The sequence below is a fragment of the Diabrotica virgifera genome, chromosome 1, assembly GCF_917563875.1.
Source record: "Diabrotica virgifera virgifera chromosome 1, PGI_DIABVI_V3a".
Lineage (NCBI taxonomy): Eukaryota > Metazoa > Arthropoda > Insecta > Coleoptera > Chrysomelidae > Diabrotica > Diabrotica virgifera.
The window spans coordinates 136,138,124-136,165,166 of record NC_065443.1 but is presented as its reverse complement, the minus strand read 5'-3'; the positions used below and the strand labels follow the sequence as shown (position 1 = coordinate 136,165,166).

Sequence of the window (27,043 nt, the reverse complement as noted above, 5' to 3'; positions counted from 1 at the left end):
CTCAAAATGGTGTAACTTTTTACTGAACAATATGTGGACCATATAGAACAATTTGGTGTTGAAGGAAAACTTTTACTTTGGATGTCTGTGTTAGGCCTTTTTTTGGACCAATTATACCATACTACCTCTGTAACTTTGGAACCGTTCATTTTAGAAGGGTTATGCATAGGGCCTTTTTTGTTTCAAATTTAATGTAGAACAATTTTGTGTAGAAGGTTGTTCATGTTAAACCGCTTAGTTTTAGAAATATTGACGAAAAACTTAAAAAACTACGAATTTGCAGATTTCTCCCCCCTCCCCCCTCAAACCCGACGCTCAAAATATTGTGACTTTTTTCTGACCATTATGTGGACCATATAGAACAATTTGGTGTTGGTGGATAACTTTCACTTTGGATGTCTGGGTTTGGGTCTAACTATACCATACTATTTGTAGTTACTACAAACAATGTTTGTAGAAACAAATGTAATTTGTTTCTTAAGACATGATAGATGCCCTAAGCTTTTTCATGACGCTCTAAAGCTATAGACAAATGCTGTCAATCTTTGTAACCTATTTTAGGTACCATTAAAAGGAGTAACATCAGTATGAAAAAGTTTACAATAAAAACAATCAACAGAATAAGTCGATTTAAAGTAAACCAGCTAAGTTCTTAAAACGATTTCATTATAACATCTTTTTATCATAATACGCATTTGAAAAAGATCTTTTCGAACTATTCGAAGGATAGGAACTCTGTTTTACTTGTACTGGTCCAAGCTCCATTAAAAATATCCTCTCTTTGTCGGATAAAATCTGTGGCCGTAACGCAAGATCATTAATTATATCATCTTGAAGTATATATTCTTCTGGAACGCTTCGGCACAAGAAGGTTCTTCGTTTTCTTCCATTACCAAGGACGAAGAGAATATCGGTGACGACGTTGAAGAGAGCAGTTCTGGTGTAGAACTACCTTGGTTTTCATTTGCCTCAAGATGTTCTTCTGTAGATGTACCCGGTCGCAGAATAAATGTTTCGATAGAAGTCGTATTCCTTTTCAGAGATACTTCCTTCTTCAGCTTTCTTTTTCGGACAGCCAATTGACGGACAACCAATCTATAAATCGCGCTTAAGTGCTAGTGTAATTTTTTATTAATCGTTTTAACGCATATTTTATGTTGAAACAAAGTAGAGGACCCGCTCTCTGGCGCTCCGCGCCCCCAGCATCCCGGAGCCCGTGTGCACAGCACACCCTGCACAATAGGTAAAGCCGCCTCTAGTTTTACCAGACCAGGTTGCAAGTAATCTACAAACAAAAATTACTCTCGCATCTTAAAAAACTTATGCTAACACCTTCTTGGCCGGTTTCTGGACACAAACTTGCTTTGGGGGCGAAGAGCCAGGTTCACACCACTCTTTAGCCTCTTGTTTTGATTCAGAGTCATGGTGATAGACCCAAGTCTCATCCATAAAGATGAATTGACGCACAAAATCTACTTTTTTTAGAAAACGCTAGATGTTGCTGAGAAAGTCGCATTTGAATGTGTTTTTGTTCCGTTGTTAGTGAATGCGGCACCCTTTGTGAAACAGTTTTCTGAAAGCAAATACTTCAGTCAAACTATTCCTTACATTTGAGTATTTAGAAACTGTCTTTCGGTCCTTTTCCTAGATGGAGAGAAGGTAAATGCGTGGCCAAAGTGTCCTCTATTTGCTTTCTCCTATTTTCGTCGTCTCTTGTGCAGAAAGCAGTTTATTAACGAAAAGTCTTGGATTTAAAATATTGTTTATTATATTTTTATTTCAATTATTCTAATTATTTAAAAAGTAGTAAACTTTGTATCTAGGGCTTTTCGTTGTTTTCCTCGTATTGCGAGAGATGTCGCTAGATTGCGTCTCAAAAGGTGGAATTATTGTATCGCGATGGTTTCCCTTAAATAGACAGGGTTGTTAATATTCGCTTCAGAGTTGTGACTGCATAGCTTCACTGAAGATGCATGGGATGCTGAAATAGCTATATGGAGATGGTGGTCCAACTCTGAGTCGAATAAAAACAAAAACTGCCTTTATTCTTATTCTTTACGTTGTTCAATGAGTTGCCTAGGGCCTCTATTAAATTTATTTCAGTCACTCGATAATTTTACAATACAATATCCTGTATTTTTTCTACGATTTCTGGTGTTCTTGCTGTTTTTGGACGTCCTGGACGTGGATCGTCCTCAAGGCTTGTACGTTGTACGACCACGTTTAAATTTAGCAACCCATGTTTTTACTATGATAATTGAAGGGATAGAGTACTTATACACTTTCAATATTCGTTTATAAATTTCCATCGCTTTTAAACCTTCGAAAAATAAGAATCCAATCACTGCACGATACTTGATTGTTTCCATTGTAAAAAATACTGTGATGCGTCGATGCTTAATGGCTTTCAAACAAAAAATGAATTGACAGATTGAAACGAAACTTCACACACATTCATATGGAGAGCGTACCAACATAACGAAATAAAATTAGGCTAGTATCAATGCCTTCTCTTATCAAACTTCAAAACTTATTGAACAACCCTACAGTGGGTGATCAAATTATTAAAGCCACCTAGTAAAATTCAATTTTTTTTACAAAAAGGGTATGTAATTGAGCTGTAAAATATATTAATGCGTTTGTTTCCATTTGTTTGCTTCCCCATGTCTAGGAGTGGTTCCCAAATAAGAGTTTTATGCATGACTCGGCGTCTTATCACAAGGCAAAAACTGTTAAAACATTCCTTGCTGACAATCAAGTAAAAGTGCTTGACTGGCCTACCAAGTCGCCAGATCTGAATTCAATAGAAAATCTTTGAAAGCTCATGAAGAAAGAATTTTCTAATGAAATTATAACCACAAAGCGTCAATTGATCCAGCGCTTAATAGCAGTATGGCACAAGAGTGAAACAACTTAACAAAATTGCCAGAAATGCATAGAAAGTATGCCAAGAAGGTGCTAGGCAGTAATTGCTGCAAAGGGTGACACTACCAAATAGTAGGCTTAAGGCATAAAATTTAAGTATTAAAAGTTCTAAATCACAGTAAAATATGTAGAATTAAGCAGGAAAAATATGTTTTATAGTTTAATTGCATACCACTATTAAACAAAAAGTAAATTTTTATGGGTGGCTCTAATAATTTGATCACCAACTGTAATATGACATTTAATTCCCAAAACATATACTAATAACATTTAGTGTCCTCACTGGACAAACTCTGTTCCAGTGAGGAATAGTTGTAATTTGTCCGTTTGTTGATTAGTCTGTGTTTCAGGATGGGTGTCATTGTACGCAGAGGCGTATCCAGGATGAAGTAGAAAACTGGAGAGCGCAAAATCAAAAATCGTCTCTGTTCAACTCCATTTCTTCAGTATTTTGTTTACCGATGACGCCTGGATACGCCTCGTCCAGGACAAAAAAGGCGGTAAGACCCGCCAATAAGAAATTCTTCATAATTTATAATACTCTTATTGTTACAGGGCAACATGAAGCAGCACATGCTCACACACAAGATCAGAGACATGCCTCAGCACATGTTCGACAAGCCTCCCAGTATGAGCGGTGATGACAGTACTCCGTTACCTCCCAGCTTGCCTAAAATTGAGAATTCTGCGAGTGATAACGAGCAATCTCAGCCACTGGCGCCAGTACCTCCACCCCAAGTTCTGCAACCACCCCAGCTGCCGCCGCCACCCGAAAAGCACGAACTGGAGTCGCAGCAAATCAAAAGAGAACCTACTGAGACTGAACTTCCCCTACCGAAACGCCCTCCAAGTGAGTATGAGAACATTTTGACTATTACTTGTAAATTACCGCTTTATGAGACTCTTTCCGTTTTTGCTTTACTTCAAAATGTTCGACAACGATACGAACAAATGTCAACATAATAAGATATAATATACTGTTGAATGCTCGAATATATGAATTTTACAAACGAAAGGCAGATACCGAGCACATCTATTTATTAAATTTTGCCCAAGCACTTTCGCTGTCAGGGCATCTTCAGGGGCATCTGAAGTAAGTAAAAAATCGCTATTGTAGTGATAGGAAAAGTGGAAAAATTTTGACAAGAGTTCGAAGCTGGTCAAAAAGGTAGGCTATTCAGCATATCCAGGAATGTCAAACATTTACATAAAAATTATACAAATAATAGACTATAGACCACTAGACAAAGAATAAACAGTTTTGTAATAATTATTCGGGGCTACATAATTACATGGGGGCAATGGCAGTAGGTAGAATGGTTCGTGTTCATACGAAGTTAATGGAAATAAGTGATATCTGACAAATATCAACTGAGATAAGTGTCTAAAATTATGGACAATAATTATTAGTTAATGGAAATAAGTGATATCTGACAAATATCAACTGAGATGACTGTCTAAAATTATGGACAATAATTAGTTAATGGAAATAAGTGATATCTGACAAATATCAACTGAGATAACTGTGTCTAAAATTATGGACAATCACCACAAAAGTGAACTGCACATTCAAATACTCTATAGCAAACTGAACATTGACCACAAGTACAACCAACCAGTAGTACCTATAGCAGAAGCCAGATGAAATAAGAAATAATGAGAATACCTGTCAATTGCTGGATGTAGATTGATAATCTAGCTCCCACACTCAAACCTGTCAAAAATGAACTGAGTTGTTAGTTTGGTGACAAATATAGTGGACACGTGTGAATGTGAGAACTAGACTAAAACAGTCGACTTAAGTGTAGTTCGTTGCCTACTTTAAAGGGTCTGTGTACTAAGCACAACCAATATTACAGAAAAGAATAAATTGACATATGAAATTAAAATGCTTGGAAAACTAATGAACTCAATGTACAAACTGAAATATTAAACCACTAGTTTAGTCAAACTTGCAGCCAATGATCAAACTACAAAATTGAAATGTCAAAGCATTACTCAAAACCAACTGAAGAACAGTGAGGGCTGTAAAAATATAGAAATTGTGGCAATGGTATATCTAAATTACAAGACGATATGGAAAAGTGTAATTTACGTATTGTTCGCGATCAATAATTATTGATCTACAGCTGGTGTCAATTACACCTTCCAATAAAGTGATGTTAATAACACACGTTACTATGGAACGAATAGATAAATTTTGAACACCTTTAACAACTAAAATCGTTGTGTACATGCACTGCATGTCTTGTTGAAATTTAGTTTAGTGTAACGTACTTTCGAAAGTTCGCAGAACTTTCGAAAAAAATTTTGATGACGCTCTGATGTAGCCTCATCTGATGTAGCCTAATTTTCATTATTTCTTATTTCATCACCAGGCTTCTAATATACTATTAGTCGGTTGTACTTGTGGTCAATGTTCAGTTTGCCATAGAGTATTTGATTGTGTGTGTACTACACTACAAACGACATTCACGTTTGTGGTGACTGTCCATAATTTTAGAAAAAATCATCTCAGTTATCATTTGTCAGATATCACTTTAAAACATTTCCGTTAAGGGGATGGGTACGTATTTTCGGCTACAATCCTATTAAAATGGGGATTCCTTTTTTTGAATCCTGAGAAAACTAATAAGTATTTTTGAAAAATTTAAACGCAGAATGAAAGATTATGTTCTTACCGAGGGCCGAAAGTTCCTGAAAACTTCTATAATGTTTATTTTAATAAATTACAGGGATGAAAAACTAAGAGAAAATGTAGTGTGATTTTTAATTTCAAATATCTCATTCAAAAGAACCTTTTTATTTATTCTAAGGGACTTTCGGCCCTTGATAATAATTTAGTCTTTCATTCTGCGTTTAAATTTTTTAAAAATATTTATTAGTTTTTTCAGGATTCGAAAAAAATGGACGTGCTGATATTTTCCAAATCGAACATTGGCTATCTTTGTCATACAACGCACTGAGTCAAATAGAATATGATGACGAGACAGTGACAGTTTTAAATATTTGACATGGCATCGGGAATATTTTGAGTTGTTGATTAAATAATATTGATAGTGTATTTGATAAATAATTGATTTAAGACGTGAACTTAAAAAAACGTTATTTATTGTTTATTATTTATGGAAGATCCAAGCAGAGAATAAATGCATCAGGATATATTCTGTGATCCAAGTATTTTTTTTGTTAAAGGTGTTCAAAACTGTAAGCGTTCCATAGTAACAATATATTATTAAAAAATCACTTTAACACTTTTCCTCTTTTCTCGATTGAGTATTAGTTTTTGTTGTACATATAAATTATTACAATCACTGAATACATAGTTAGTGAAAAAATTATCACATTTATTAACTGAATTAATAATTTGCAATTATACAATTAACAGTTATCCAAGAACATTCAAAAGCCAGCTCTTTAAAGTTAATGATGCCATTGTCGTCTACGACGTTATAATTTTTAATTATACATTAGCTTCGAGCTCTAGTCGAAGGTTCTTCACTTTTCTGTCACTACAATATCGTTTTTGGCTTATTTTAGATGCCCCTGAAGATGTTTTGAGAGCGAAAGTGCTTATAGTCCAGAGCGCATCTGTTTTGAGATGGACGTTGAGAGGTGACTCAAATTTTTTTGCAGAAATTGCTTGAAAATAACTCAAATAATAATATTTGAGTTATCCTCCTACTCAAAATGGCCCGGAACATTGTTTAAATAATCAAAATGTCAAAATATGAAGGAAAAATTCGATTTTTTTATTGGTTTTTTGATGATAACTTAAAAACTTTTCATTTATGAGAAAAGTTGTACTGGCATAAAAGTTGCGCAATTAAATTTCCTACAATATAGAATTCGTTAAAAATTTAAAAAATAGTCACCCTTGTTGCAAAATAGCAATAATTGCGAAAAAAATACATACAAAAACAAGTATTCGCATTTTACGTTTTTAAACTATTTATGCTACACTTAGGACCTTCATATTTTTTCCAGAAAAACTTTATGATAGAGTAAATCAACACTATAAATTTCATTAAGATTGGTTTAATAGATTTTGCAAAATAAATTTTGCAATCCAGCTTTCGCAAAAAAAATTCATTTTTTTAAAATGTTGCAGGACTGAAAATAAAGCAGATAGGAAGTTGAATTTTTTTTACTTATAAAAGTGTACTGTAGCTTTATTTTGCAATGTGCAAAATTAAAATCGATTAATTACCACGGCGTCACGAAATTTTTTAAATAAACATTAATTTTTGGTGCTACGCGCAGGACAGCGGTGTTCGATTCACATAAGTTGATTTCCACCAAAATTTCTTCCAATCTTTATCTAATATATTATTTTCTTACTCTATATTTTGTTATATTTTAATATTTTAATTCCACAAAAATCAAACTAATTTTATTATTGTTTGTGAAATTTTGTTTAAACAATTGCATATGTATAAAAATAATAAACTTTTATTGTCTAAGTTAAAATATATGAACAAAGAAAGTTTTTGCTAAAAAAAGTGTTATTTCAAAGGATAGAGTATGCGTTTTTATTTTGCAATAAACAAATTTATTTATTTATATCGAAATGTAATAAAAATTAAAATGTATCAATCATTATCAAAGGTCATTGGAATGCCCAATCAGAGCAAACTATCCGCTGTTCTGCGCGTAGCATCAATAATTAATGTTTATTTAAAAAAATTCCTGACGCCGTGGTAGTTAATTTATTTTAATTTTGCAAATTGCAAATGAAAGGTACAGTACACTTCTATACGCAAAAAAAATTCAACTTGCTACCTGTTTTATTGTCAGTCCTGTAACATTTTGAAAAAATGAATTTTTTTGCGAAAGCTGGATTGCAAAATTTATTTTGCAAAATCTATTAAACCGATCTTATTGGAATTTACAGTATTATTTAACTGTATCATAAAGTTTTTCTGGGTGAAATATGAAGGTCCTAAGTGTAGCATAAATGGTTGAAAGACGTAAAATGCGAATACTTGTTTTTGTATGTTTTTTTCGCAATTATTGCTATTTTGCAACAAGGGTGACTATTTTTTAAATTTCTAACCAATTCTATATTGTAGGAAATTTAATTACGCAACTTTTATGTCAATACAACTTTTCTCGGAAATGAATACTTTTAAAGTTATAATCAAAAAACCAAGAAAAAAATCGAATTTTTCCTTTATTTTTTGACATTTTGATTATTTAAACAATGTTCCGGACCTTTTTGAGAGGGAGGATAACTCAAATATTATTATTTGAGTTATTTTCAAGCAATTTCTGCAAAAAAATTTGAGTCACCTCTCAACGTCCAAATGTACTAATATTTTTACAGATGCGCTCTGGTCTATTAGGCAAGATTTAATAAACAACTAGGTATGCTCTGTATCTGTCTTTTATTTTGTAGAAAAATATCAAAGAATGAGAATAAAACCCACATAATATCCTTAACGAGTACTTACAAACAACTCATTATTTATTTCCACTTCTTCCGACCAGGGAAATTAATTGCACAAAGTCTGCTATGTAGGTTAAAACTAGTTTATAGCACTGACATTGAATTTGTTACAGATTGATGTGGAAATTATAGTTTATTTTATTTCAAATATGAAATACAAGAAATCTAAATTATTAGGTAGTCAACATATTTTACCTAATGTGTTTTCTATGTATATTTATGTTGTTGCATAGTTGCATTCAAATGAAGAGATTATTTAAAATTATGGGACGTCTAACTCATAATGAAAGATAAGTGTCTGTTATTAAGATTGTAGGTGCACTTTTAGTGTCTACGGTCTTTTTAGATCTTATCTGATTGTGTGCAATCGATAATTTACATCTTAGTGCATCTCCAACACAATTCACCTCCAATTTAGGACTTCACGTACCTATCAATTACAGAAAATGATGAAAAAGTCTTATCTATATTAGTGGAAGAAAACCAAACAAGCAATAGAAATGAACCTAGCCTGTGAGATCTGCACACCCATAAAATAACATTCGGGTATACAATTCATTGAGGTGGAAGGCATTGATCCTTGTAAATCAGGGACCACTCAACCCCGTCCCAGTGCTTCAGACCATCCTTCACCGCGTTCCATAGCACCCTATCGCGCTATGAAGGCTTAAATCGTCAAAATTATTGCCATGTGGAAGTCCTAGGAATAAGGACTAAGGTCCCTACGTGATGTCTTACCCCTAGTTATGCAGGACAGCGTAAGGTGCTATAGTTTCGCTATCGCCTCTGCTGACTTATCGTCGCAATGCACTGCTTGCATGTGCCCCCCAAGCCCCCGCTCCGAGCTAGGCCCAGTTCGATGACTCGGAGCTCGAGTGTGTGGGCCCCTCTTGCCCGTTTTATAGGTTTTAATAATATTTTTTTCTGGTTTGGTCATTGTTTAGTAATTTTTGAATTTTTTTGAGGGATGACAGGGAGATGCTGAGAAGTACGATGCTTCAAGGCGAGCGTAATGTCTTCTGATAGAGCTACAATATTATCTAAAATTTGCTAACGTGTGTTGATTTGGTATTCTGTTTCCATCTATGGAACTCATTCTACTGTAATATCTATCCGGGATCCGGTTCGGGTGATCATTAAGCTCAGCGAATTTTATTCTGACATTTGCTTCTATCATCTCTAGTACCCTTACTAACTTCAGCTTATTAAACTGCATCTGTTCTGTGCTGCTTGTATCTTGCTTTTGTTGGCGTTAAATGTGTCCTCATGCAAGAGATGCATAATATGCATAATGCATAACATATTATGTTATTATTGGTATTATGATGCTGTTTATCAGCCTTAATTTCGTTTTACTTGCTACTTTGCTACTTCTTCCTTTGAGTCCTCTTATTGCGGCTTTGTCAATGTCTGTTTTTCGACTGTTACGTACACACGTGTAGCTACTACCGCGTGGCGAAGACACTACTGACTTTTTCGGCAGACCAGGAAACAGTAAATGTTGAGATTGCAGATAGATCATCTACAGATGATTGTATACCGGATATCTAGTTAGAGGCAGCTACTAGCGTCACTGTTGCTTTTGTTAATCAATGGTGATATGTTTTTTTTTCACTTTGATTCGTACTTCAGGAGTCTAGTTGGCGTTAGATAGGGTGGCAAGTACGACATGGAAATATTAGCACTTCCTTTTAAGTTCCAGTTAATCTTGTCTTTTATTTTTAACCTAATGTGGCTTTTTATCTTTATCACTCCTTAACATGTAACATTACATTACTACAATAAGTAAAAAAGCAATATTAACGTAAACACTCTGTCGTCGGGAAACATATGGGAATAGTAGGTCCAACAAAAATAGGGATCGATAAATATAGGAAAAGGTTTTGACACAAAACTTGAAGTCCAAGACTAGAGTGCAGAAATAATAGAAGGGACTAAAACTTGTCGCTAACACGTACAGCACGTAGCACTTTGGTTAATATTCCACAATTTGTCATATAAATTTCCTTATCTATCTGTCTATCTAATCAGCCCTAAACATCCATCCTTGGATATAGGCCTCCTCTTCCTTCTTCCATGCCTTTCTATCTTGGGCAATTTGCATCCATTTTGACCCAGTGTGTTTCTTCAGGTCATCTGACCATCGCATCTGTGGCCTTCCCCTTTTTCGTTTGTGGTTCCATGGTCTCCAATGTATTATCATCTTAGTCCATCTTTAATCCTTCTGCCGTAGGGTGTGTCCGGCGAACTTCCATTTAAGCTTTGCTACTTGGGTAGAGACGTCTTTCACTTTTGTTTTGTTACGGATCCATTCGTTTCTTTTCCTGTCTGATAATTTAATGTTCAGCATTTGTCTTTCCATGGCTCTTTCTGTCTTTGCTATTTTTTCCCAACTATTAACCAAGATATTAACAAACAGATTAACAACTAAATTAGATGGATACCAGGCAAGAGAACAAGCCGGATTTAGAAAAAGCTTCAGTACAAGTGACCACCTTTTAACGATGAAGATATTAATCGAAAAAGCTAACGAATATCATATCCCGCTATACATGGCATTTATTGACTTCGAAAAAGCATTTGATAGTGTGGAACACTGGGCAGTAAAGAATTCCCTACAAAACAGCAGAATAGACTACAGATATACCGACTTAATTACAAATATATATGATAAGGCAACAACAACTATTAAGCTAATGAAACAAACGGAGCCTATTAAAATAAACCGAGGAGTAAGACAAGGAGATACCATCTCGCCCAAGCTATTCAACCAAGCGCTAGAAGATGTGTTCAAACAACTGCACTGGGATGGTTTGGGTATAAACATAAACGGGCAATATCTGAATCACTTACGATAGGCTGATGATATTGTATTAATAGCAGAAAGAAGTGAAGAATTACAAAGAATGATGGAAGAACTAGATAGAGAATCGACAAAGATAGGACTGAAGATGAATTACAGTAAAACAAAAACCATGACCAATCAACAAGAAGAACTAGTAATTACAGTGGCACAAACAAGAATAGAACAAGTAAAAGAATATATATATCTAGGACAAATCACTAGATTAAATAAAGAAAATCAGACCGAAGAAATAAAGAGAAGAATAAAGTTGGCCTGGGCATCATTCGGAAAACTGTCTTATATTCTAAAGAACAGAAAATACCCGCAATACCTAAAAACAAAAGTCTTCAATCAATGTATACTCCCTGTTTTAATATATGGCTCTCAGACATGGACGTTTACAAAAGAGAATATGGAAAAAAAAAAAAATTTCCTTAAACTACTCGTAATTCAACATCCTTATTAAAAAAGTAGTTCTCTAAGGATGTACTTATCTATTATTTATAATCTAACATCTGTAATCTTGTTGTTGCCTCATTACCAAGAATTTTTATACAATACCTAAACAAGTGATCAATATCTATTGGATATTTATATTGATTTGAATTGCCATTAAAAAAGTAATTGATTTAAATAACTAATTTATTGCATTTTCAAAGTATTTATGTCAACGTGTGTGCCAAATTCCATTCATTATTGAATGATGAAAGTTGTCGCAATAATAGACAGCTGCTCGCCAGGTTTATGTATTAATATCTTCGATTGATTTAATTGTGTACCTACGCAGGTAAAAATGATAACAATTTTTCAAGCAACAATAACAAAAATTGAATATATTTCTATAAGACGCAGTTTTTTGTTACAAACATGTTTTGCGTTTTTTATTAGTTACAATCACTTCAAAGGACCCCGCAAGAGTCCTTATGGAAAAGTGGCCCCGGTCAAATTTAATGAATGTTTGGTCAATGATAGTTCTCAGTGCTTAGATTAAAAAAGTTCGTGGGACCTAGGTCTGAAAAACTATTATTCTAAAGCTACAGCCTTCTGAAGTTATTGGATTCAGGTGCTAGGTTTACGTTCAGTGCACTAATTCACAGTCAAATGAATGAAAATATCTATTACTGAAAGAAGACATACTCATTTTCTTCATGTATATTTGTGTGTTACGTATGAATTCGTGGCCAAGAATATATGCATCGTATTTTAGTCTTCAGAAAACCTCCCAAAAGTCCTCAGAAAACTGAAGAAATGCGATAAAAAATGTGCTGAAGAATTATCATGTTTTCATGAAAGCTTCAAACTTATCCAATACCAGCATAGTTGCAGTTCCGCCATAGCTTTAGAAAACTACTGAACAGTGGCGGATCTACGGGGGGAATTGGGGAATTCCCCCACGACACGCGGGGGAAATATATAAAAATATATTAGCTGACTTAAAACTTAAACCAGAGCAGAGCAGCAAAAGACATCTCAGGTTTTCACACGCGACATTAGATTTGTCGACCAGGCAGTAGTTTTTGCAAATAGCTTAGTGGTGCAAATAATAATATTCCGCATATCAGATATAATTAGAGAACATGGATTTTATCTTAATAAGAAAAAAAACAAAGTACATGGTAGTCAGTAAACGCGAAATATTAATTACAATCTTTTATGGAACCATCGGGTTTTAGTTACCTTCGACTATGTGTATGTTAAGATTTTGCTGATTTCGGTTAGATGGGTCGCTAATTAACACATATATCGTGTTAATTAGGGACCTATCAGGATACTTAGCATTGGCCTGATGTTTTTCAAAGCCTAAAAAAACCATAACACACTGGTTATACGAGCAAAGTACCCACAGTTCATCAACCATTCAAATAAGGTTTATTGTGCAAAACATTAGATCGAATCTAGTTGGCCATAGCTATATACAGTATGTAAATCGTTCAGCTGGACATAGGGAATATACATTGAGAGAATTGTGGCAACTGCGCTAACCTGTGTTAGTTTTTCGAGTACGAGTTTTTGGTGCAATAGAGCTGTTAGAACGAATAGAATGAGTGAGTTTTGACCTGGTTTTGACGCAAGGCTGTCCATAAATAAATCAAAAACTAAGTCTATGATTAATGAGTTAATAATTTTACTTAAATTTTTAAAATATTTTTTTATTTAAAAACTAATTTCAAAATCAAACAGTTTTCCCATTCTCTTAGGCCAAAAATACTACTAAATACATTGTCATATTTTGACGTTTATTTGTGTCAGTCGAAATGATTTGTCAATTTTGAGGTTAATACCCACGTCATCGAGAGAGCTCAGTTGTCACGATTATCTCAATATAATACAATGTATATTCTTTATGTCCAGCTGAACGATTTACGTACTGTATATATATTTCATGATTTTTTTTCTAAAAAAATCTTAAAAAAAATTCTGCATAATATGCAGACTTTCATGCAGCAAATATTAGTACCGCGGTTTATTATTTTTTTAAATAACTATTCAACGTTTTTTTGAAAATCAAATGGTGCTGTTGCTGAGATCAGGTTTATATTCGGCAGGCGTGAAAACGTGAGAAGTCTTGTGTGATTCTAGCAACACTTGTTATGGTTGTTCCTCAGGTTTTTGAAGGCGCTTCATTAGCAGTGGCGGATCTAGACATTTTCCTTGGGGGGAATTACGATGAAATACCGATCAAAAGCTATAAAAAGATAAATCCAAACTACATAAAATACATAGATTATAACTTATATGCAATAAATTCCCTTAGTTTTCCTAACTGTCGAGTACCTCCATTGGGATTAATTTGTTTTTCTGTAGTTTAGTTTCATGTCAGCTAATATATTTTTTATGTTTTAACAATTTTTCCTTTAATTATGGAGCGTGTTACGGGGGCAATTCCCCTAGTCTCCCTGTTTGAAAACCTAAAAGAGCACTGAACGCTAGATTGCGGGGAAAGAGACCGGTTGGAAAGCCAAGAAAGCGCTGGAAACACACAGTAAGCAGCGACCCACAAGCACTTTTAGGAGTGTATGAAGAAGAGCAGACAAACAAGGGTGGAGCCAAAAAGTAAAGGAGGCCAAGGCTCAATTTGTAGTGCCGTAGAAGAAGAAGCAGTATTCTCTTGTTTTGGAATAAAGTCCATGTTTCAGTAGCATATATTAAAACACTATATATCAAAAACTATGTTAGATCAAAACCGGTCTTATCAAGGTCTTGGAAATGCTGAGCTTTACTGCAAGATTTAGATTTCTATTTCTCTGAAGGTCAATGGCAGCCTAAATTCTGATCTAGAAATAAGATCGAGAATAGAACAGGCCAGAAAATTTTTCGAAAAAATCAAAAAACTGCTTTGTGATTCTCGAATAAATCTCGAAATTCGACTACGTTTATCCAAATACTACGTCTGGTCGACTCTTCTCTATGCAGTTGAGACATGGACCCTTAAAACATCAACCATAAATAAGTTGGAGGCCTTTGAAATGTGGGTCTACCGGAGAATTTTCAAAATTTCGTGGACATCGCATACCTTAAACGAAGAAGAGCTGCATAGAATAGGCAAGGCAAGAGAACTTTTCAACGCAGTGAAAGTTAGAAAACATCATACCTGGGCCACATACTGAGAAATAATATTTACCAATATGCTCAACTTATAGTGAAAGGAAAGATCGAGGGAAGGAGCGGACTAGGAAGGAAAACACTATCGTGACTCAGAAATATCCGACAATGGGCAGGGCTAAATTTTGAACAGCTAATAAGAACAGCTGAAGACAGAGAAGAGTTTGCAATTGTAGTAGCCAACCTCCATTGAGGAGACGGCACTTTAAGAAGAAGATCAATGAGAGTTCTGATTGCCAATGCTATGCGTTTTTTTACTTCGTCGCTTGTCGCATTATTTTTGTTTTGTTACCCGTCTGTCATTCATTCTGGCTACATGGCCCACCCAATTTCACGTCAGCTATGCTATGTTCTATATGACATATGTGACGCCTGACCTTCTCATTTCCTCGTTTATAACCCTCTCTCTGAGAGTAAGTCCACGTAATGACCGTTCCATTCTTCATTGGGCTCCTCTAAGTTTGGCTGCCGCGATCTGAGTTACGTAAAGTGTTTCGGTGCCGTAACTTATGACAGGAAGCACACGTTAGGTCAAAGGTCTTCTTTTTCAAATAATTTCGCATGTTGCTCTTGAAGATGTCAGATAGAGTTCCATATGCGGCCATGCTAAAGTGATTCTTCTTTGCAGTTCGGCAGTTAGATCGTCCCTGGCCATTTGGATATCAAGAGATATGTAAGTATGTATATTTATGAACCAATGTTATTTTGTTGCAGTCGACTTTTTTATTTTCTCTTGCTACCAGATTTGTCAATTATTATTCGTTTGCAAAATTTATGTTCAAACCAACTTTCTTACTGGCGCCATCTAACTCAGGCGTGGGAGAGGTGACCAAGCAAGACATTTGTATAATGCAGATATTCATAATTTGGTACTACTATATGAAATTAGATTAATCTTGTAACAACTTAAAGTCAGTTAATCAAAATTTCCTTGATTACGAAATTAGGCCAAAAATAAATTTTTTACACTAAGTATCCTTTCTGAATAAGACACTGGTGTCTGACACCGGTGTCCGCCACCGTGCATCAAAGCATTGTTTTAAATTAACAACTACAGACGAGCCACTTTAAGTGTCTGGCTGATTTTAGTGGCTCATGTTTTGCTGCAATTGAAAACCGGTGGCGGACACTGGTGTCAGACACCAGTGTCTTAGTTTGAAAGGGTACTTAATCACATTTGTAAATATATATTACATTAATATTAATATTGCATTAATAATCACAATATAACATTAATAATCACATTATTACCATAAGTAATATTAATTCTTTTAAAGGTGAAATGAGTCTCATAAAGGTACGGTAAAAATTGTCATATCTGTATTTTCATATGAAAATTGTTTCCAAATGTAAGAGGGTACAAGTTTTTTGCTATATTAGATTAATTTGTAGACCCTTTTTTAATGTTGAATGAGCCCAAAAACTTTATTTCTTCAATTGCAACGTTATATTTTATAATGACGTTATAATAACAGAAATAAATCAAATTTTGCATTTATTTTACAATTACTCTATGTACATATGTATAGAACAATCTTATAAACAAAGGAAATGGAAACAATAAGACGGCATATATTTTCATGGCGACTTTAAACACAATATCTCACTGGATTCCTTCTGGACCAGAGGTCTGATGAAAAAAGTGGAGATAAGGATTTGATATAACACCGGCAGAAGTTTTATGAATAATTAGAAACATAAAGCGAGAAGAGAAACACAGATAAAAATAGGAGAAAGTAGACACAGGTAGACACTCATACTAAATTATGACGAACTAGGCAAATACGTAACCTCACTATTAAAGACCTACAATTGCTGAAGTATTCGTTTCTGAGCATTTAGGTTAAGATAAAAGCTTTAGCGATAATCATTAGAAACAAAACGCAAATTTTGAGGGAAGGAGTATGGTAAAGAGTAGATTTTTAAATATTATTGATTAATTTAAATAATACAGCAAAAAACTTTATTATCTCTTAATTCAGCTACTATGTACATAATTTTAAAACAAATAAGGCAAAAGCGAGGCGATACAATATATCGATGGGTAAACCAATTAAAAAATAACGTAAGACTCTATACCTTTCTATCTATCATCTACCAAAGCCTTAACGTATACAGTTTTTATGCTTTTTTGGAAGCTCTCTATTATAAATTGCAACTAATTGGCTCCATGTAATTGTGATATCCATACCAGAACTTTGGAACTTTTTGCCAGCTTGTAAAGATCTAGTGGATGTTTTTGGAGTCAGTTGCTAGTCCCCAAAACGTTTTCTCTCTCTTTGATCTAGTTCCATGCAGTCATCAAAAATATGGCTGACTGTTTCAGGTTCTGTGCCACAGAATTTGCAGTGTAAGTTTCCATGAAATGGTCTCATTCAATATAGGTATCTGAGCTATGTCCCATACAGAAGCTTGTTATTATTCTAATTTGACTCTTGCTTGTTTTTCCTAGTAATTCAGCTTTATTAGCGCATATTCGTTCAGGATATATTTTGCCATGTGCTTGGTATAGATCCAGGCATTTTCCAGTAATTGACATAATAATATATTGTTGTAAACGACCTATGTTTCCCGGTCTAACCATGTAGTCTAGTCTAGGTGGTGTGTATCTTCTGCCCCATACCTTCCATGGGTAGATGACGAGCTGGAAAAGTACTTTATTATATCTGCAGGTACTTACCATATTATAATCGGAAGTCATCATCCAATCGGTATCCTTTATTTCATTATTACTCTTAGCGTCGAGTGTAGTATTACAGATTACCAGATTTAGGTATGTGCCATTCAGTTTTAGAAGATCGAATCAAAAGATCGCAGTTTTACATTTGAAGTCAATTTTGTGATTACAAGCTAAGCGAAGCTTGCTGCCTTCTATCTAATTCTGTACTTTATTGCACTCTCTAATTCTACAATTTTATTTATTTACTGATTTAATATTTTAGGAACTTTGTATTACTTAAAATGTCTATTGTAATAGTTTCCTTCTCTTTGTTTGATATTTCTACGTTCACCTTTCCATCTTTTGATATGATTACTCCTAGATGTACATGTTTGTATTCGTGTAGTCCCTTCTTTTTTCTCTGGGAACCATGTGTCCTACAGTTGTTTTACTGGAGTTCTTCTTCTTCTTCTTCTTCTTCTTCTTCTTCTTCTTTTTGTATATACATGACTCTGTCTGTCTTTTCAATGTGCCTCTAGTGAGTTGTCGTTCCATCGTTTTCGTGGTCTTCCCACTGATCGTCTTCCTATTGGGGAACCGTCTCTCGCTGTCCTGACTACCCTATTTTTTGTCATTCGACTTATGTGATCATTCCATTCTATTCTTTTGTTGCTTACCCAGTTATTAATGTTATCCACCTTGCATCTCTGTCGTGCATCTCCGTCGTATATCTGTACTTCTAGCTCTGTCACATAGAGTCTTACCATCGATTTTTCGAAGGGTTTTCATCTCCGCTGTTTCGAGCGATCTTTTTGTCCTCTCTGTGTCGGGTCGTGTTTCTGCCGCGTATGTCATTATTGTTCTAATGACTGTTTTGTAAATTCCGCCTTTCATTTCTTTTCCGATATTTTTATTTCTCCATATTGTGTCATTCAGGTAACCTGCGGCTCTGTTTGCTCTATTCACTTGATCTTCCACTTCTGTTTCGAGCCTTCTGTAGCTAGATAGTGTGATGCCTTGGTATTTAAACTCCATCACTTCTATTCTATTATCTGACCTTCCAGCTCCAATTTACATCTTATTGGATCTGCTGTTATAACCAAGCATTTTGTCTTTTTTGAGGAAATTAACATGTTAAATTTTCTGGCGGTCATGTTAAATTGGTGCAGCATACGTTGTAAATCATCTTCACTTTGAGAGATTAGTATTGCATCGTCTGCATAGCAGATTATTTTAAGTTGTTTTTCTTCCAAGTTGTTTTACTGGAGTTAATTTGTCTATTGTACATTGTCTATTTACCATTATACAAGTCTTCAAGACTTTGGTCGCCTTAATTTAATGCACTATCAAGTTACATCGAACTTTTGATTGAAAGTTTTGCTGAAGCTGTCTTACTGTGCTGATGGTTCGCCTGTAGAACCCTGATATGTTTTTTTTGTTTTTGTCTTTATGTTCACTTTGTTTCTATGAATTGGGACGAAATACTATCATATGCGGCAGTACCGAGGCTATAATCCCCCAGAGTTCAACAGTTAATTGCGTAGCTGCAACACTTGTCATGTTTTCAAACGATCTCTGAATTTTTTCGGTTATAGCTTCCCCATCCAGTCTATCATGCACGGAGTACTGGAGAGCTCAGACTTGTGGACTCAGACCGGTACTGCAGTAGTTCGTTGCTAACTTACCCCTCACTTTTTTAAGTAACTCATCTTTTAAATTAAAATATTTATTTGTTCCCAAACTTTCCCTTTTAAGTAGTTTATTCTTTACTTGAGCAATAAATTTATAATGAATTGTAAAATATGCTTAACGTTCAAATGTCAGAGGTTTGCCCTTCGATATAGACCAAATAACACTGTCATCGCTTGCACTAACTGAGCTAAGGTTGTGGGCTAATGTGTGTGGTGTGCGTGTGTTTTGCAGGCTTACAATCGAGTAAGCACTTGTGCCACGTATGCAATAAGAACTTCTCGTCGAGTTCGGCCCTGCAGATTCACATGAGGACCCACACCGGAGACAAACCCTTTAGATGTACAGTATGCCAGAAGGCCTTCACCACCAAGGGCAATCTCAAGGTAAGTCTTTCCCTTCCGATCGTCTGCTTAGCTTTACTAATGCTAAATAGTACATAACAATTTCTACAAGTACGACTATATTATGCTATTATGAAAAAATTGTAGAATACCTGTTAGTCCTTGGACCCACCATTAAAAAAATTATTACCTCCCCATGAGCCTTTTTTGTTCAATCCACAAGGAAAAGAAAAATTTTTCCTGTAGCTGGCTGTATACCATCAATCACAAAAATTGGAAAAATTCTTTGTCAAAGGTATAAAATTTTTATTAAAAATACCTCTAAGGGTTACACCACAACAAAACGTTTTCGATTATATAAAAAGTCATCATCAGTGTTAGACAGATTGGATGCCAGCTGAGCCACCAAAGAATATTTTTTATCCGACTATTTCTTTGGAGGTTCAGCTGGCATCCAATCTGTCTAACACTGATGATGATTTTTTATAAAATAGAAAACGTTTTGTTGTGATGTAGCCCTTAAAGGGATTTTTAATAAAAATTGTATACATTTTACAAAAGAATTTTTCCAACTTTTTTATTCAGTTATTCATATCGAGTCGGACAACTTTTCTGTTTCGGAAAATTTTTAAGAGAGAACGTTTCGTAAATACATATATATAAATTTTTCCAAACTTTGGTGTGTCCGACAACTCGAGTACCCTTAAAAAATTTTGTCGGACAATATTACCAGTAAATTGTAAATATTTTTATCAAACAATCCTGCCGAAAAACCATCATTTATGACTCCATAGTGCGTCCCCCATAGGGGGGGGGGGCACGCATCATAAAAAGTCATAAATGTTATACCCTCACAGCTGATTTTTGCAGGACTGTTTGATAAAAATTCGTACTTCAGTTGTCGGACGCAAAAAGTTTAGAATCCTCTATATTTACAAAACCCACCCCTACCAAAAAATTTCCGAAATAGAAAAGTTTTCCGACTCGATATGAATAACTGAATAAAAAGAGTCTCATGAGGGAGCTATTTTTTTAATGGTGGGCCCAAGACCTTTGTTTGATACTGCTTCTATTTTGAATAGAATAATAATTGTAGAACAATAAAATTTGTTGATACATTAATACTCTAATATTCTTATTATTTAAATTGTTAAGTACTATCACTAACTTCAGAAAGGTGTAGGGATTTCATTTGCCAAGCTTAAGCCCAAAAGTACCATTTGAAGTAGAAATGTTAACAGAACATACGGTAGAGTAAGAACAAATTTTGCAATAGACTACTAAATATATAATAAAATATAATCGAAAATATGCCTTAATATATGTAAATTTCTATATAATCAATAATAATTTGTTACATTTGGGTGTTAGAATTTGGTCTAGATTTTTTCTTTGATGTGATTTTTGTAGTGTTTCCATGGTTTATGCCCCTTCACGTTTTTCCTAATTTTTAGCTATATACTACTTAATTTCATATTTTGGTAAATATTGTCTTCTTATATAAATTTTCCTAGGGTTTTAGATTCTTTTGACTTACTGTTATCCTTTTTATATTACCTCCACACCTTATTGATGATCTTGTCAGCTTCTTTTGATTTTTAATAAATTAGTAAACCTTTTTTTACTGTAGTTTCTTATATTGTACTTAGGTATAATATACAATTCGATATTTTATTGGAGTTGTTTGAAGGTTTTTATTAGTTTTTTCGTTAAGTAACAGAAGTTTTAGAAATCACATAATAATAGTGTTTTGTACATTGTAAATTTCGTTTATTGGCTATATTTTTTAAGGGCATGAAATAGTCTGGATATAGGATATATTATATATGGTGTATTCCACCAATATGTTTTGGATTCCGCTGTTTTGGATTATCGCGACAACGAATATTTTAGTGTGCAACATAAGAAGTACGAAAGTCTTTGCTCTAATAATTACTCCAATAAACAACAATATAATTTGCAATTTACTTTCGTTCTTCATATTTTTCACAGTAAAATATTCGTTGTCGCGATAATCTAAGAGGGGTATATCTGTTATTCTGCTATCTATTTTCTCCCATCCTTTCTGGATTTTTCTGGTATTATGTTGGCAAACAAGGATGTATACTCTCTCCGTAATTATTTAACATATATGCGAACCATATTATATAAGAGAGCTTGAAGGATGGAAAAAGGGCATCTTTTCGCCCATACTTTCTGGATTTATTGAGTATTATGTTGTCAGACAATTATTTGGATAAAAAAAACTAAGTTTTCAATGTAATAGCACATAAAACAACATCAATAAATGTTGCTCTACATCCTACCAGATTGATAACAATGGGAACCTTCCCTGGTAACACCTCCGAGGCTTCTACAATTTGCAAGCCATAACGGATGCTGAGACTCAGGAAGATGAGAGAATTTTACAATTTATAATTCACGTCCTATCTGCTCAGCGCGGTACAGTTTTAACGAGAATGCTTTCCTTCGTACTCCAATCAGAGTAAACATGTAAATCAAAAATGAATAACCATTTTCAATTTCGTTGCAACACGAAACTACAGCCGCATCATCATTCCAGTTCAATCAGAGAGTGCGGCAAGCACCTCTACCGGTTTCGAAACTTATTAGTCTCTCATCAGGAGGCACATGTGCTGCTCTCTCTGACCCAACTAGGACAAACCCCGGCGTGCACTCACGGATTGCAACGAACGAAATGGCAGAGATGCCCTAGCGGCAACTGCTAGCAAAAAACTAAGTTTTCAATCTAATAGCACATAAAACAACATCACAAAATGTTACTCTACATCCTACCAGACTGAAAACAATGGGAACCTTCTCTGGTAATGAAATGGTTCAATGGTAATGAAATCAATGAAAGTGGTTATTCATTTTTTATTTGGATCATATATTTTCCACCCATACTTTCCGGATTTTTCGAGTATTGTGCTATCAGACAAGGATGTATACTGTCTCCACAATTATTTCATATGTGTGGAAATCATGTTATGAGCAGAGCGCTTGATGGAAGGGAAAAGTGCATCTCAATAAATGGCCGAAAAATTAACAACCTACCTTTTACAGATGACACAGTCCTTTTTACAAATAGTCAAGACGAGTTAATTGATCTCATACGACTGGTTGAAAGCGAAAGTCAAATATTTGGTCGACAGTTAAACATATCAAAGACAAAAATCATTATAGTGGATAGATTACTCGTACATAAGAATCATCCACTCATAACCACGATTGGCCGGTTTTGACCTCATACTTATATCTGGAATCATTGATCACAAACATAGGGCTACTACAGGAAGAAATAAAACGTAGATGTGATCTAGTAAAAGTCGCCCTATGAAGGATGGCCAAAATCTGCAGGGACTCTTTCATACTTTCTCGCGCTAATGGCTGCTAGTCTAGTACTGAATTTCTGTCCACACATTCATCGATCTTTGATACCTAGCCAAAGGCTATACAAGTATATATACAAGTTGATCTACGTTGCAAAAATAATATAATATACTAGAACATTTTTTCGAAATTTGTTAAAATTAGACTATGTTTGGACGCGTGAGTCAATAACTATCACATCTTATCAAGGTCCTTCAGCAAGAATGCAGATAAGCCATGATTCTACATTAAATTTTCCTATAGAAATCTTTTTCTTTGCTTTTTGGATATTTTTATGTTCTTTTGGATGTTTGATGTAATTACATATTAAAAATGATTAGGAATTGACAGATTGGTGGTAAGGTACTGAAAACTCGTTAAGAAATTAAAAAGAAACTATTAGAGAAAGGGGATTTACAATAATTGCAATTAGCAAATTATTTTACATAGTTTAATCACAGCATCAATATATGAAATTTATTTTTATATATTTTTAGATAATTTGGAAACAATAAATAGAAATCACTTAATGACCAAGTTATTCTAAAAATACTTTTTTTCTTTCAACAGGTTCACATGGGCACACATATGTGGAGCAACGGGGCATCTCGAAGAGGTCGGCGCATGTCCCTCGACCTACCCCCCATCCCCATGACCCCCAAGGATTCCGAATTTCTACAGCGGAGGCCAGATCTCTTTTACCCGTACCTCCCGGCTCCATTCCTTAACGGAATGCAACAGAAGGTAAGATATTAGTGACATTTTTAATGTAAATTACCTACCCTTAGCTATAAAGAAATTTACTTACTTGATTTATGATTACTTGGTAAAACTATTTATAATTCATTGCAATTATCCACTTATCATGGTTTCTAATCTGAGTTTCTGATGGAGTGCAGTTTGAACCAAATAGCTCCTATACTTCTCATCCTAATGAAGTAAGCTGACAGCCCACTGAGCTATGAAGCCGACTCTTCTTCTTTTGGAGCTATATTAGGTCCCCGAACTTTGACCTTTACATTGGCGAGTTACTCACGATCTTCAACTAATCTAAACAGTTGTTCTGCACTGCGTATTCCTGTCCAATCGCGAAGGTTCTTGGGCCGTGACATCTGCTTACTAAAAATTCCTCTGAGACTCTCAATGTTACCTTTCATAAGGAGCTGAAAGATTCTGTACAGGTCTTCTTCAAGAACTTGCCCCAGCTATGAAACTTTTCTTATTTTAATTGCTTCCAATAACTCACGAACTGATCTAGTTAACACAGCTCCGTTGGTCTGCATCGCTGTACAGGGTATTTGGAGTATTCATATATGCAACCACATGTCAAACGCCTCTAGACAATTGATCGTATCAGTTTTAACAGTCCAAGTCTCGGTGCCATGTAAAAACACTAACCAAATATAGAATTTGATCATTATTTGACGTAATTTTAAGTTTAAGCTGTGGCAACAGAAGAATTATTTCATTTTTACAAAAGTTGTACAAGCTGCTTTAATTCGGCATTTGATCTGCTTACTTGGGTCTAGTTGGTCAGTAATGTGGCATCCCAGATATTTAAAGTGGGCAACTTTCTCAATGCTTTGTTGAACTATCGGTAGGGAAGCATTGTCTTGAGACTAAATATCATGTTTTGTCTTTCATTTTTAGACTTATGTCTCTTTCTGTTGTATTTACGCATCTCAATAACTCTTGAAGGTCGTGGAGATAGTGGCAAAAGATCTTCTTCTTACTATCCTTACGCGTTTCGGATGTTGGAGATCAGCATGGCTGTCCTAACTTTGCTTGCTGCTATTCGGAATAGTCCGATTGTCGATGTATTGAACCACTTTCTCAGGTTTTGAAGCCAAGATATTCTTCTTCTCCCTGGTCCCCTCTTTCCAAATACTTTGCTCTGAAGAATGAGTTGCAACAAGCCATATGTCTGTTCATTCCTGTAGTTTGCGCTCTTTGATGGTGTTAATAGTATCGCATTCCTTGCCCATTCTATGTAGCACCTCAACATTAGACACGATCCACACACGAAATTTTTAAAGTGCGTCTATAATGCCTCGAGTTTTCTTAAAGAAGCTTCGGAAAGTGTCCAGGCCTCTACTCCAAATAATACCGAAATACATAGCATCTGACGATAGAGATTTTGATAGCAAGCGATAAATCATGGTTGTTGGCATAAGATAACCGAATCATTTTTTGATAATTTATTAAATGATCAATTTTTTTATAATTTTAAAATCGTATTTATTTATTATATATTTACGTGCATAGGCCCACTTAAAAATTTGGTAATTTTTGAGGTCTCATATTTCCTAAACCTGTACTATTACCACTGTAATAGTATTGTTGCTAAACAGGTAAATTTTCATTCTATACCGGGTCTACCAATCAAACTGTGTTTTTTTCTCAAAGTTCGCATCACCCTGTGGAATATTCTGGCATTTATAAAATACTGAAATTAAAACCCAACTATAGCCTCAGGTTTTCTTAACATTCTGTTTTTTGATTCATTCGTTAATGTTCGATAATAAAAAAGTTAGGTACTTTAACAAATATACGGGTTCTTCATCAATACACGGTGTGTCTAAATAAGTGTGACAAAATTTACAAGGGAAATTCTGCATGAAAAATAATGACAGTTGGCTTTATAAATGTATGTCCGCAAATGTTACGTTTCCGAGATACGGGATGTTGAATTTTTTCTTACAAACTGACGATTTATTCTATTGCTTTAAAACCAGTTTAGATAGGTATGCCAATGAAATTTGGTGGGTTTTAAGACGTAGTTGGTGCACATTTTTTGATATACAATTCAGAATTTAATATTCACCATTAGCGCGCATGCGTGTAATATGATTGATCATATTACCCGTATGCTCGCTAATGGTGAATATAAAATTCTCAATTTTATGTCAAAAAATCCGCAATAACTATATTTTAAAACCTACCAAAGGCTATAGCGGGATAAGATGGTCAAAAATGCCCCCGCACCAATCAGCCCCGCTACTTATGTTTTCGATAAAGGATATAAAATTATGCCCTCATGCAAATTTTTAGCTTCCCAGAGGTCCTAGAACGTCTCAAATCGAGAAAATAAGAATTTTTAGGTTTTATTTTTTTGTGAGCGTAATTTTACTTTAAAAAATCTGAAAAAATTCAAGACGTTGTATCTTGTGAATACAAAACAATCAAATTTTTTTCAGATTTTTGTAATGAAAAATAAGCCCAGGAAAAATTATTGAAATTTTCAAAAAAATTTCAGGTTATGATAATATGATTTAGCCAACTTTTAAATAGTATTTTTTAGTGTACTTTTTGCCGTTCTTTTAAATAGCAGAGTCGAAATTTTTAACATCTGAGGGGAAAGAACGAAAAAATCGAAAAAACCGTTTTTGGCTGTCTCGAGATGCATCTCGGGACAGCCAATTTTAGGATTTAGGATCCTGACTACAACAACTGAAAAAAAAACTAAAATTGTGAATTTTATCATAAAATTTGGTATGTGGGGTTATAATAATATTTGGAACAAAAATTAGGTTGTTTTGTATTCAAAAGATACAACTTCTTGAATTTTTTCAGATTTTTTAAAGTAAAATTGCGCTCACACAAAAATAAAACCTAAAAATTCTTCTTTTCTTGATTGAAGACGTTTTAGGATCTCTGGGAAACTAAAAATTTGCATGAAGGCATAATTTTATATCCTTTATCGAAAAAATAAGTAGCGGAGCTGATCGGTGCGGGGGCATTTTTTACCATTTTATCCCGCTATAGCCTTTAATTTGCATATCTCAACTGGTTTTAAAGCAATAAATAAATCGTCAGTTTGTAAGAAAAAATTCAACCTCCCGTATCTCGGAAACGAAACATTTGCGGACATAAGTTTTAAAGCCAACTGTCTTTATTTTTGTCATGTAGAATTAACCCTTAAAGTTTGTCGCACTTATTTAGAAACACCGTGTATTGATGAAGAACATGTCTAGTTGTTAAAGTACCTAACTGCTATATTATTTAACATAAACGAATGAATCAAAAAACAGAATGTTAATAAAACCTGAGGTTATAGTTTGGTTTTAATTTCTGTATTTTATAAATGCTAGAATATTCCACAGGATGATGCGAACTTTGAGAAAAAAACACAGTGTGATTGGTACACCCGGTATACA

The 27,043-nt window shown here is 34.5% G+C and overlaps 1 protein-coding gene across 5 annotated transcripts in view; it reads left to right on the top strand.

Annotated features, from left to right (window-relative positions):
* Positions 1 to 27,043, top strand: part of LOC114349435 (homeotic protein spalt-major-like) — a 499,984-nt gene that overhangs the window by 458,723 nt on the left and 14,218 nt on the right. For 3 of the 5 annotated variants that reach the window (XR_007696687.1, XM_028299810.2, XM_050644739.1), the window contains 4 exons: positions 3,276 to 3,425; positions 3,481 to 3,775; positions 19,405 to 19,556; positions 23,457 to 23,630. Coding sequence is in view for 4 of the 5 variants with exons in the window: in XM_028299810.2 (XP_028155611.1) it covers positions 3,276 to 3,425; positions 3,481 to 3,775; positions 19,405 to 19,556; positions 23,457 to 23,630 (771 nt within the window). In the remaining variant the exon portion in view is untranslated. The remainder of the gene's footprint in view (positions 1 to 3,275; positions 3,426 to 3,480; positions 3,776 to 19,404; positions 19,557 to 23,456; positions 23,631 to 27,043) is intronic. The other 2 variants (XM_050644745.1, XM_028299812.2) reach the window with 2 other exon arrangements.